Consider the following 14,086-nt stretch of genomic DNA (forward strand, 5'->3'; position numbering starts at 1 on the left):
ACTGCGTGTGTGAACGAAAACCGGTTGCTTTGCTGCAATTTTCATGATGGCTGACACCACTGGCTGATTTTGCCGTCCACACGGGAGCATTTTGGTGGTCATGACCAGGAACTGGTTCGGTTGCTATTTACCATAGATTTTCTGTTGCAACTGTCGCAATTGGTTAAGAATTTAATTAACATTATGTTGGAAACTCAAATCCTCTAAACGCTGCTTTGTTGTGACCGCCAAAACACCCGCACCATTGCTGTGTGTGCCGTACATGTTCTTACAATCCTGGCCAAATCTCGTTTCCCCCGGCCCCCGTCTCAATGTTGGGTGTCGATGCGCGGCCTGCGCTCCAACTCGAGATGACACCATTGAGCGGGAGATTGGGGACCTAGGTAGGGTAACCTCACCTGTCTGTCTTTTGACGTGACCCAACAATCTTAGCAAGGACTGTAGAGCATATCATTCTGATCTGTGGTGTGGACCGGTGATCAAATCTCGGAGAATACTTCGCCCAGGAACTGATGTTATGCTGACTAGATTTACCTCACTTTCCACGCCGTGATCTTATCTTGAACACATGTCATGTAGTACTCGTTACGGTACTTATCACCTATCAAAGATTTTATATCACTGTAATAAAATAATATCTGCCGATTCGACGATAATTAAGTCATGATTTGTTCTAATATGGCAGATTTTCTCTTTCCTTTGCAGGGCCTAGACCTTAAGGGTTAAGCCTTGGCCTTGCAAGGCTCGCGGGTCAAAGTCTTGGCCTTTAGAATCAAAACCTTTGCTCCAACGTCACTGGCTTGTACTCGGACTGACATATATGAAATGGCAATACGACGTAATCGTATGATATATAAATAAATTTTGAATATTCACTGACAACCCATCTTTACCCCGATTTACATTTTGACACTCTGAATTTGCAAGTGTTTATGGAAAGGATACCTGCAATCAATTAGTTTTAACGCAAACCTTCAGAATGCACCTGTCTGTCTTCGTTACCCTTACTTTCAACTTTTACAATTTCCAAAGGGTGTTTCGTTGCCTCTTTTGCTTTCATGCTGACGAGTCATATCCATATTCGTGAGTGCAACTGTGATGCTATCCCGAGAAGAAAACCTCACTGTAACACTGGACTGTAAAAAAAGTGACTGATGAGACAATGCAAGTATTTTTAGGAAGAAGAACACACATCAGATCCACCATACAACACGTGTTCTTTGGCAGAACTATTGGGTTCCTGGTTCGGCTGTCATTTTATGACAGTAAAGAAGACAAGAGAAAACACTCCCCACCCGCTCGCCAAAAGGAAAAAAAATGGCGTGTCATTCATAATTTCATAATACTATAAAAGAGTTCAGACCTGTAGACAGGGGTATAGACGTGGTCCGGGGACTTAAAAATAGTAAAGAGAAGCTGTCAGGGAGAAAGTTTATTGTTGACGACTATTGTGTATTTTTACTACTTGATGCACTATTGTAGCGTGTTAATCACTCAGTCTTTACACAGCAACATTCTGTGCAGTAAGGTTAATGATTTTGTTATCTCCTTAATATGAACAGCGCGCAAAAAGCAACATCTCCGAAATGGCCGAGTGGTTAAGCTCGCGGTTATTAGATCGTTAGACGGTGGGTTCGAATCCCAGGGGTGGCTTTTTATTTTCCAAACGCTCGCTGTCAGTCAGTAGCTATAAGAGACGCTAAATTCACCCCGTCAAATACCAGCAGTACCTTAGCCTACTGGATAAGCTCTGCGGCTGGCACTGTCCGCGAAGTCCAGGTGAGCGCCTTAGTACAGGTTCGAGACGTTATGGCCCACTCGGCGGCCAGGGCTTAGGGGCCTGTCTCGTTTCCTCCCTTGCATGGTCGCTCGAACCCCTTTGGGGGTTAAATGGATGGGCAGGGAGGAAGTGCGGTGGGCCGGGAACCCCGAGATCCCAGAAGAGTCCTATATGGAAGCCGGTAACTGCGATTCCTTGCGAATTTCAGGAGTCCGTGCGCCTGAATGCTTGGTCAACACCGCATAACTTTTGGTTTTTTCCCTCACCACATTTTTTTTTCATTTCCCATTTTTTTAGGTATGAATACAGTGAGCTACAGGATTGATGCTGATAATACTTCATTTCTAATCTCAATTTCTTGAATTTTCAACAGTGAAACCGATCCCAACCGTGTTGATTTCATTTCTTGTAAGTGATCTCAATATAAAAACAGCAATGTGTATAGTGAATGTTTATTATTGATGATTGAATAGAAACAGATCAAGGGTTGGCACAGTTAGGCGGAACTAGCTTCCCAGCTTTATTGATGGAAATACATTTTCATTTCTTATAACAACAAATTTCGTTTGCGTTCAACTGCAGAATAATTTGACATTTACAAGAGAATTTTCACAAAAGATACGTCCCATATCTTCTTGAGTCACCCAAAGTTGCAACAAATGCGTTGCAACTGCCGTTCATTCTTGTGAACGGTTGATCCCTCACTGGCCAGACAGGTCTGCCCAAAAATACAAGGAAGAAAATGATGAAATAAACACGAAAGAAACGAACAATCCCTGGTTGCTGGAATTTCAACAACAGAAAATGACATCGAGAATGCAATGGATGTCAAATCAGTATTAGCTTTGGGTTTTAGTCCGTTCTCGTCGCAAGAGGCGCTAAGCACATTCAGTTCCCCCCACGGTAACCTACGTTACATTTCATTTTGATCTGACTGAAACTTAAAGTAGTCACTTTAGTAAGCCCGTGCGTCGTTGGCCATAAGTTAAAATCGGAATTCGGAGTTTCAAACATGGCACTGCAAAAAGTCCCATAATCAAATAATTGTGTCCCCTTTAGAACCCAAATAGAATACTGCCAAAATGTACCATTCATTTCTAAACAGTTTCTACAAAATAAATACAAGTATTGATCATTCCGTATTTCTACAGTTGCTGTGCATGAGAACGGCATGATGGACACTGTAAACTGTTTCTGTACCAAAATGGGCCCCTCACATTAACGAAACATAATTTTGCACAGTTATGGGCAGAAATGCCATGGTACATTGTCTACGATGCACTCCTGCAAAACAGTTGTGACTGTACAGTCACGCAAAATATAAATTGGATTATAATAATCTTGCTTTTCCTTGTACAATTTGCCCGAAATATACATTTGTCTATACTTAAATGTCTGCTGTCATTTTTGTTTTCCACAAACAACGCCAGAAAACACTCACCAAACGACACGGTAAACACAATGTTGGGTCTATGCGCCCGGTCTGCGCTGAGGCTGGACATGGCAACATAGACCGGGGGAGGGGGCTAGAGAGCGTATGGCTTTTGCCAAGTGTCTTAACAATTTTGTCCAGGATATTGCAGCTCTTTAGTTTGCCAGGGAAACCTGGAGACTACTCCCGATCCCTCCAGTGTCGTTTTAACTGTTCGAGCAACGGAGGTGGAAACTGCACGATCCACGGTACTCAGCTCCATCCATGCACAAGTTCGAGCGACGACTATAGTTTGACTGACACCGCCCAACAAAAATGGATGGTTTGGACTATCTAGCATAGACCATTTGGGACCAGGCCTAAGGGCATGGTCGCACCGTTGGTAATCAATAGCCGATTTCATTTATTATTACTGAGGGAACCATTCACTATAACTGTAGGAGATTTCAATGACCATGTACGCTGTGAGAATCGCAGCAAACGGTGAAATTTGAGAAACGATGAGATTTTTAAAATAGACCAACAGGGGTCGTTGAGTGTAACTGAGTTGCGCGTGCGCATTGTCAAAAAGCAACTAACTACTGGTCAAAGTATCGTTGGTGCCGAACTTGTGAATGGCAGAAAAGGGATTTAACTAAATTAATCACAATGTTCGAGCTTGAGTGAGTGTGAGGTATGAAAGTCCATAAAGAACAGAGAACTAGCTCCGTACGCCCTTACATACAGGTCCTTAATGTGTTCATTGTTTTGTGTTCGGATGGACATTAGTGCTCTGTCACTGACTTTATTGGTCTCGGTGAGGGCGCACCATACGCATGCAGGCTTTATATTCACACCCAAGCAACACTTTAAATCGCTGTGCTCGCCGCTCTAAGTCAGCGATTTCCCTTATAATCCACCCCTTATACTCCACCCCTATTCATCATTTGCAGACTCATCAGCCCCCTCAACCCCATCATTCTGATCCCGATTGCAAGCATTGCCCGTTGACGGAAAAAGAGAGTTTGTTTACCTTGCCTCAATGCCACGGTGTTGGTTTAACGTGGCATCGCCACCCGGCAAAACAAATTTTTTGCCAGAGAGCGGCACCTCTGGAATGTACCAGGACAAACGGGCGTAATGGGCTGGGACATACCTCTGACACGTCAGAGAGAAAGTCAGGTTGTTACCGACAACAGAGAGTGGCAGATTCAGTTTGACGGACAGATCTTGTGAAAATATTTTTCTGGCCCCCCTCGGGTTTGTTTACGACTAGCCTTCCTTCTCGCCACACTACATGTTCCAAAACAAATATCCATGGCAACATGTTCCAAACCTCATTATTATTTTGTGACGTCAGAGTCCGAAGAATCACTCGCTGAGTTTTGTTGTTTTCGTTTTTTAAATTCAGAATAAAATCCAATATCTAGATGTGCATGAGGAAAATCACGACGATTGGTCGGTCATTTACTCAATTTTGTTCTGGTTAGCAACTGTCTTCTCGCAATTGATGTTCTACTTTCCATCATTGACAAATTAATGGGACATCTTTCAAAAAATAACAAAGAACTTGTCCCTTTCAGTTTTCCAGAAGGCACTCTATAGCAGAATTATAGTTAAATAATTGCAAGCGAATGTGCGAGGGTTCGGCCGCAATGGTACAACAGTCGCAAGTTTTACAATACTAATTAAAGCGGTTGTTTGTTCCCGGCGTTCGAGCGGCTGACCCGCGAACAACAAATCGAGTTGTTAATGAACATGCGGGAACAAGCCGCCTGAACTCAGTCTTAGGCTTCCGAATCTCTTGTCTAGAGCTAGGTCTAGGTCTTCACTCCACTGGAAATGCGTGGAGACGCGTAGACAATAGAACTAGCCGTAGCTCTGGAAGCCCGTTTCGGACACGGCCATAGTGTTCATTTTGTTGGTAGTGATGCGACCGTAATGCATGCATTTCATGGTCGTTCGTGAACCAGCGAAGTGCATTTCCCACCAAAGGGGCCTCTGTTAACAGGAAACATTGCGCCCTCGCTTGGTCCAAGTCGGACTCATTATAGCGGGTGCAATCGAGACCAAACTCTGGATGTTTAAAAAGACTGTTTATGCAATTCCTGTTAAGAAAACATAAATAGATTTTTAAAAAGTTTTTCCCTCTCCTCTTTTTATGTATTTTTTATTTTTTCAAAATGAAAAATAACCCATGAGATCCCGCCTTGCTTGGACAATGTTTCGACGCTGCCTTTATCAAGCAGCACAGTGTGACGGAATGGTGCGCCATGTCCGAATCAACAGTGGCTGGCTTTTTCAAACGCCCTGCAGACTCAAGGGTGTGGTAAGAGGAAATCAAAAATAACAGCCGACTGTATATTTACTGTAACTGTATATTTCGGGCAAATTGTACAAGGAAAAGTAAAATATGGATCCATTCTGTATTGTGCGTGTACAATCAGAACTGTTTTGCTGGAGTGCATCGTAGGCGAACCATGGCATTGCTGCCCAGCTGTGCAAAATCGATGTGTTGTGTTACAGCGAAGGGCCCATTTTGGTACAGAAACAACTTCATATTTTTCCTATTATTCATCCGAGGAATGCAAAGGTGATCCATCAAAACCTCGAAAAATAGAAGAAGTGAGAGACTCGAGTTCTTTAATGACTTCTTGTGGCATCGTGAGCGCTAGCGCGCGCGAGCGCCGTATCAATTTGAGGACGTGCAGCATGCCCTGTTCAGCAAAGGAGAAGAAATGTAATTTTGTCTGCACAGCGTCACAAAAATAGGGTATGCATTATCAGCTCATTGTCCCTATTTCTTCAACTTGTTGACACCGTTAGTTAACAAATTTGAGACTCTAGAGTCCTTCGATTCTCTAGTCCTATCGATGATATCCAAGGCCCTCCCCGCATACACAAAAGCAGGCGCGTATAATGAACTCAGACATCCTAGTCAAAATTGTTAAGACAAGTGTCAATAGCCACACCCTTCCCAGGTTGCACAGACCATGAGACACAACATTGAAAGGAGACAGGGGAGGGAGGCCCGGTCAATGTTGTGAGATTTGGCTGGGAAAGTTATAACCACACACGCCTCTATTTTCCACTGGTACGCCCCTCAACCACACCGAAGGCCATCTTATCGTCTTCTCAGAAAACTCCATCCTCCGAGGGCGCGCCGTGTATCTGCTATTTGTTGGCATTTTCTTCAGGACAAAACCCAACGCATTTAAAACCACGTTTAAACTTTGCAAAGTGCTACAATTTGAAAATACAGTTAGAGTTTAACCCATGGCTTTGAATGAGTACCTGTCAATTCTAGGCCCTTTCATTCATGATGGTGCATGAACAACCCCCGAGTAGAAATCCGAATGACTTGTGTTGGGTTTATTAAGTGAAATGAGTTTTGCGAAGTTTTACGGTCACTCCAACCGACGATGTCCATCATGCCGTTTTCATGTATAGCAACTAGGGAAATATGGAATGGTCAGTACTTGTATTTGATTTTTGGAAACTTTTGAGAAATGACAGATATACATGGCAGTATTCTATTTGAGTTGGTATTTGTAACGGGGTAATTCCAGAAAGTAGGGGTTCAAACGCGTGACATTTTCGTGTCCCTGTTACATCTGATCTTTGTTGTTTGACATGGAAATATCACTAGACTTGATTTCAAACGATTACTATCTATTTGGCAGGCAATTTGCATTAATTCATCACTCTTGGAAATTAGAAAATGTGTTCTGAACTTACAAAATCATATGTCAGATGTGAGAGGGACACGGAAAAATATGGCCCCCTAATTTCTGGAATTACCCGATGGTGACTTTTTGCAATGTCATTTTTGCAACTCCCATTGCATTGCCGATATCACTGATTTCTGTTGTTAAAATTCCAGCAACCAGGGGTTTTTCGTTTCTTTTGAGTTTATTTCATCATGTTCTTCCTTGTGTTTTTGGGCAGACCTGTCTGGCCAGTGATGGACCAATCATTCACACGAATGAGCGGCAGTTGAAACGCATTTGTTGCAACTTTGGGTGACCCAAGAAGATATGGGACGTATCTTTTGTGATAATTCTCTTGAAAATGTCACATTATTCTGCAGTTGAACGCAAACGAAATTTGTTGTTATAACAAATGAAAGTGTATTTCCATCAATAAAACTGGGAGGCTACTGCCGCCTGACTGTGCCACCCGTGGATCGGTGCTTATTGAATTATCAATAATAAACATTCACCGTACACTTCACTGCTTAGAAGAAATGAACCCAACACGGTTGAGATCGGTTTCATTGTCGAAAATTTAAGGAAAAAATAAATTTCCCCTAGGGAAATGAAAAAAAAATGTGGTGAGGGAAAAATCCAAAAGTTATGCGGTGTTGACCAAGCATTCAGGCGCACGGACTCCTGAAATTCGCAAGGAATCGCAGTTACCGGCTTCCATATAGGACTCTTCTGGGATCTCGGGGTTCCCGGCCCACCGCACTTCCTCCCTGCCCATCCATTTAACCCCCAAAGGGGTTCGAGCGACCATGCAAGGGAGGAAACGAGACAGGCCCCTAAGCCCTGGCCGCCGAGTGGGCCATAACGTCTCGAACCTGTACTAAGGCGCTCACCTGGACTTCGCGGACAGTGCCAGCCGCAGAGCTTATCCAGTAGGCTAAGGTACTGCTGGTATTTGACGGGGTGAATTTAGCGTCTCTTATAGCTACTGACTGACAGCGAGCGTTTGGAAAATAAAAAGCCACCCCTGGGATTCGAACCCACCGTCTAACGATCTAATAACCGCGAGCTTAACCACTCGGCCATTTCGGAGATGTTGCTTTTCGCGCGCTGTTCATATTAAGGAGATAACAAAATCATTAACCTTACTGCACAGAATGTTGCTGTGTAAAGACTTAGTGATTAACACGCTACAATAGTGCATCAAGTAGTAAAAATACACATTCGTACAAACAATGGTCGTCAACAATAAACTTTCTTCCTGACAGCTTCTCTTTACTATTTTTAAGTCCCCGGACCACGTCTATACCCCTGTCTACAGGTCCGAACTCTTTCATAGTATTATAAAATTATGAATGACACGCCATTTTTTTCCTTTTGGTGAGCGGGTGGGGAGTGTTTTCTCTTGTCTTCTTTACTGGCATAAAATGACAGCCGAACCAGGAACCCAATAGTTCTGCCAAAGAACACGTGTTGTATGGTGGATCTGATGTGTGTCCATCTTCCTAAAAATACTTGCATTGTCTCATCAGTCACTTTTTTTACAGTCCGGTGTTACAGTGAGGCTTTCTTCTCGGGATAGCATCACAGTTGCACTCACGAATATGGATATGACTCGTCAGCATGAAAGCAAAAGAGGCAACGAAACACCCTTTGGAAATTGTATAAGTTGAAAGTAAGGGTAACTAAGACAGACAGGTGCATTCTGAAGGTTTGCGTTAAAACAAATTGATTGCAGGTATCCTTTCCATAAACACTTGCAAATTCAGAGTGTCAAAATGTAAATCGAGGTAAAGATGGGTTGTCAGTGAATATTCAAACTTTATTTATATATCATACGATTACGTCGTATTGCCATTTCATATATGTCAGTCTCAGTACAAGCCAGTGTTGGAGCAAAGGTTTTGATTCTAAAGGCCAAGATTTTGAGCCGCAACCCAAGGCCAAGGCTTAACCCTTAAGGTCAAGGCCCTGCAAAGCAAAGAGAAAAGCTGTCAAATTAGAACGAATCATGACTTAAAGGATCCAGGAAATGAATTTTTCTGAGAATCACTTATTGTGTATCTCTGAACTCTTCTTCCTTGTATGAGGACAGTTTGACATCATTTTTTTGAGTTACGTGAACTGAACGGTACACTTTTTCAAACATTAAAAATTGAGCAAGCTTTCCGGACAAGTGAGGGCGCTTTTGCTTCGATGTAAATCCAGGGAGACCTGGGCCGTTTTCCTGTCTCAGGCTTCGTGTAGGAAGCCAATCCACGATTGTGGGCCTGAAGCGTTTAACTTAAATTGAAGTACTGTAATGTTTGGCTCTTTTGCATCTTACTTGATGTTTTGTGGCACTATCAGACTTACTATTGCGCTTAAAACCTCAAAGTCAGGCAGTAAAAAAAAAATAAAAAATAAGTTGAAGCCTGAGACGGAGCCCAAGTCGAGTTTTGGAAAACAGCCAAGGTTCGGGTTACATGTTTTCATGTTCAAATTGCGAACCCCAAATTTGCTATCTTAGAACATTTCTGTGAAAAGGATTTTTACTGGATTATTGGCATATACTTACACAGCAATAAATGGCCAAAGAAAATGAAACCTGCCATAGCAGTGATGAAAAAAATCTAGAAATTTTCTATACACAAATCACATTAAGAATCACTGCTTTGGATGACATCATAGTTCTGCTCTTGAATATAGAAATATGCATTAGCATAAAAACCAAAAAAGCATCAAAATATTGGTTAAAATTGCAAAACAAAAATTTAAAATATGGCTTCTTGAAACCCAAAGAAGCAATTTCAAGCGTTTTTAGTAAAATTTATAAAAGTATTTCTATTTTGTGGTTCCTTTAATTTTTGTCGAATCGGCAGATATTTCCATTGGCAACCTTTTTCGTTATTTGATTACAGTGATATACAATCTGCGATAGGTGATAAGTACAATAGGCACTGCATGACATGTGTTCAAAATAAGATCACGGCGTGGAAAGTGAGATAATTCTAGTCAGTATAACATCAGTTCCTGGGCAAAGTATTCTCAAAGATTTGATCACTGGTCCACACCACAGATCAGAATGATATTTTCTACAGTCCTGGCCAAGATTGTTGGGTCACGTGTCAATAGACAGACAGTTGAAGTTACCCTTCCCAGGTCCCCCAATCCCCCGCTCAATGGTGTCATCTCGAGCTGGACCGCAAGTCGCGCATCGACATCCAACACTGAGAGGGGCCAGGGCCCAAAGAGATTTGGTCAGGATTTTAGCTGCCATCACACATGCACAGAGTGACCAGACAGGATAAGTGGATGATGCACCACTTGCTGGTGGCTTACCCACGGGTGCAAATGTTAGCATCTGCGCAGCCCCAATTCAGAACTTTGAATGGAGTACGGCTTGGTTGCTAATTACATTAGCTACTGACATTTTGTCCACGATGTTTCCTGGCTCTGACAGTGGAGTGCAAACGTGCATTCTTCTGCGATCTTAGAATGTATTGGAGATACCCATTTTTCAAATTAGTTTCACAGGACAGAAAAACAATTGTTCTCTTTGAATAGGCCTTAGTGCTAATGCTGCCGGTTATTTTTATGAGATTAAGCAATGAACAAACAAGGGGAGAATTGACAGTTCAAAGAGCCTTTGTGGATTGAATCTTCATGTAAGTTTGGAAAGCGCAGATGATGAGAAGACAAAATTTAAAGGAAAAAAGGGAAAAACGCTACACCATTGAACGATCATTGCAAAGACCACCAGCAACTGTGACAAACATCCTTTTACAAAGATGTAGATTTCAAACCAAAGTTGCCGTATTCGATTTTTTTTGTGTGTGTCCATGAGGAAGATGTAATCTTACAATGACACTCTTTCCTGTTTGGTCGCAATATTTTTGGATGTTTCATTTCACTCAATATCACAAAGTGCTGGAAAAAATAACGACAGTCCGTCTGTGATGAGGGAGATGGAGTACGCATTGTCATTTTAATGACGCTACATAATGAGAGTCACAATGGCCCATGTAACGAGGCGTGTTATGGGCTATTTCTTAACACATCAAGGAGGCCCATCATATTCGTAATGATGCAGTATTACTGCGATGATAGTCCTCCCTGCCATAATGCAAAGAATAAAAATGACACACATCTACGCTTCTGCAGCCTAGGGGAACAACACCGGGTCTCATGAAAACTCTCGCTTGTTTGCCGAAAAGTATCCCTTTTGTCCGGGACTAACTGGAAGACAAACATCATGATGTGCAACTTAAACAGTAGCTTGTGGACATTCAGAGAGCAAGAACGGAGACAAACGAAGGCCAGGTCGGTGTGCTCTCTTGATCAACAAACTTGTCAAACACGGGTGCCTAAGCCTATTTTTTCTGATGCCTCTCGTGTTTGAGGGCGGACTGGTGGCGTTGTGGGCAGCAATGATACGCTGTTGGCAGGGAGAGATGATTACCCTCCCGATGAATGTTAGAGACGAAACATCAACAGAAACTTTCTGTTTGGATTAAAAGCAAAGTGCCTGGAGGATCCACCGCAGTGCGGCTCTCGGTCCGAAGCAAGCCGTGGTCTGTCATTACATCCCCGCCCTTGATACGTTAACCCGGCGGAAAACTGATGAAATCGCCTCAGATGATCGTCGTTTGCAACCCTTGTGATCTCGGTAACGTCTGATAAAAATAATTGTATTCACCGAAGATTTGGATAGCTTCATTGCTCTTCCTCTGCCGGTATTTCCACCTTTGTTCTTCCCCTCCCCTCCAAAGAAATATCTAAACTGTTGACTGCAGCTGATCAGAAAGTCAGTTGCGCTGAGTTACTCCCTGGAACTGGGCCGCAGGTGAAGAAAAAGCTTGCTTAGACGGGTAACGAACTTCGCTATTTGAGTAAACTTCGCAGGCTAGGTGTACCCATGTCTCTGACTGCTAGCAAGATGGAGCCAAACACGGGAGGTCTACTGGCTCTTGCCTTGCAAGAAAGTAGTGAGGACGGTCGGTCCTCCAGCCCCCCAGCCTTCGAGCCTTCCTTCCGCATGGATGGGCCAGGCCACCGCAAGTTCCGCGAGCTGGAGGTTGGTAGGCTGGTGGAGGGCATCCTGGCCTCGCACCTGGCCGACGAGATCTACGATCCGGTCCGCTGCAAGCAACTCTCTCAGGACATCGCCGGAAAGATCAACCAGCGGGTCCGCGAGCTGGACTTCCCCCGGTACAAGCTGGTGGCCTTGGTGAACATCGGGAGCGCACGGGAGAAGCCGGGCACGCACCTAGGCAGTCGGTGCCTGTGGGATGACCGCACAGACTCCTCGACTACCGCCAGTTTCACCAACGGATCTTTGTACGCTGTTGCCATGGTGTATGGATTGTACTACGCCTGATATTTCCTCATTTTGACAAGAGTAAAACAAATTTTGTTGCAAGGCCATTTTAAGTGAAGCTTCCAGACCAGAGGCTGTTGCTAATAATCCTTTTGTATGAAAATAGAAAAGACTGAATTTACTTGGATTTATACTTCACAGGAAAGAAAGATTACACACTGATGTGCTGTAATGGGTCTCATGTCATGTGACTGTACTTTCACAAGTTTACGGTCATTTTCGTCCATTTAAAACACATTAGAATAATTATAGGTAAGTCTTAGAAGCTCATTACAACGAACTGTGCTATTTTCTTTCAGTGCATTCTGAATGCTTCCAGTTTACACGAAAATGTTTCTCTATGCAGACTGGTCGGAAATGTAAAATCCAACTCATAACTGGGTAATTCCAGAAATTAGGGATCCAAAAGTGTGGCATTTTTGTGTCCCTGCTACATCTGAGCTTTGTTACTTGACATTGAAATATATCACTGGAATTGATTTCAAGCTATTATTTTTTATTTGGCAGGTAATTTGCATTAATTCATCACTCTTGGAAATTAGAAAATGTGTTCTGAACTTAGAAACTTATATGTGAAAGGGACACGAAAAAAATGGACCCCTAATTTCTGGAATTACCTAATTACTAAAGACATCGAATACCATACTTGGGTAAGGCTGCTACAGTGCCGCTCAAGTCAATGGACACTGGACATATTTTCTCAGGAGGTGCCGATATCTATTGCATTAAATGTAGACCGTCCTGCCCGATATGTGTTAAGCTATGGAAGACAACTGAATCGATGATATCGAGTTCTTGTCAATTTAGTGAAGATCCCAGAATGATGTAAATAATTATTAACGCATTAACAATAACCAAAACCCTTTAAGAAAGCAAAGTTGCTCCCCGCATTTTAAAAGCGGCAACAAACTCGACGTCATCAGGAAAGGGGTAAATAAAAAAACATGTCTACACCTTTGTTTCTGACATACCAAATTTTGATTTCAGTTTTTGCTATCATTGTATATAAATTGTTTGCTTTTAAACATAAGTATTATATTGTGCAGTTTACTGTAGTTTCAAAGACCTTGCTTTCCCTGTGTTGAATCAACATAAGTTGAGATTTTAAGAACGTACCCATAGGGTGACCATCTTCCCGTTTTTTTTATTATTCTCGTTCTTGTCACATGACCTGGAGTTTATTACCCATATCACCCCCAAGATTGGCAGACACGCCTAGTGACACGGACGAACATGCGCAGACGCTTGATGAGGACTTAAGAATTCTTGAACAATGTTTGGACTGTCACCGGCTCTGAAACGACGATTTTATTCTGTGGAGACCTGGACTACATGCAGGTTTGCTGTGAAAAAGCCAAGCATTTATGTGGTTCATTGCCATCTTCATCCCTAACAGTCTCCAACTAGAGTCATCAAAAAGGCGAAGAATGGAAGACTCCTGGAGTTAATAATGAATAAACTCCCCAAAAATACGCCATTTGTCTTTCCTACAGTAACAAGAGTTCGAATTTCTCCGGACATTAGCAATGGCTGTTTAACATTCACAAATAAACCTTATGGTCGTCAGTATTTACTTTATTTTTGTACGGATCAATATGGAGGCATGTCAATTTGCCGTTTCACTTGTTTTTACCAATCTAGCATTACAAAGAGGCGGAGAGCCAGTTGGTCATTAACCACAGGGGATATCCCCCCAATGGAGGTGAACACAATTATATCAAGGCGCAAATTTTCAGTGGCATCTTCTGTCTTAGAAGTTATCAAACAAGATGAGAGCAAACCAGAGAATTTTAAAAAAATGGAACTATATATAGATTCCCTCTTAATTA

The 14,086-nt window shown here is 42.6% G+C and overlaps 1 protein-coding gene across 1 annotated transcript; it reads left to right on the forward strand.

Moving 5' to 3' along the window:
* The first annotated feature begins 11,132 nt into the window (after positions 1-11,132).
* LOC110975988 (dynein light chain Tctex-type 5-B-like) lies at positions 11,133-13,194 on the forward strand. The gene has a single exon (XM_087140280.1). It carries the CDS (start codon positions 11,796-11,798, stop codon positions 12,255-12,257), a length of 462 nt encoding a protein of 153 aa, XP_086996406.1. The 5' UTR covers positions 11,133-11,795; the 3' UTR covers positions 12,258-13,194.
* The last annotated feature ends 892 nt before the right edge of the window (positions 13,195-14,086 follow it).

The sequence above is a fragment of the Acanthaster planci genome, linkage group LG08 (genome assembly GCF_054643075.1).
Source record: "Acanthaster planci isolate LZ-2023a linkage group LG08, COTS_SCS, whole genome shotgun sequence".
Lineage (NCBI taxonomy): Eukaryota > Metazoa > Echinodermata > Asteroidea > Valvatida > Acanthasteridae > Acanthaster > Acanthaster planci.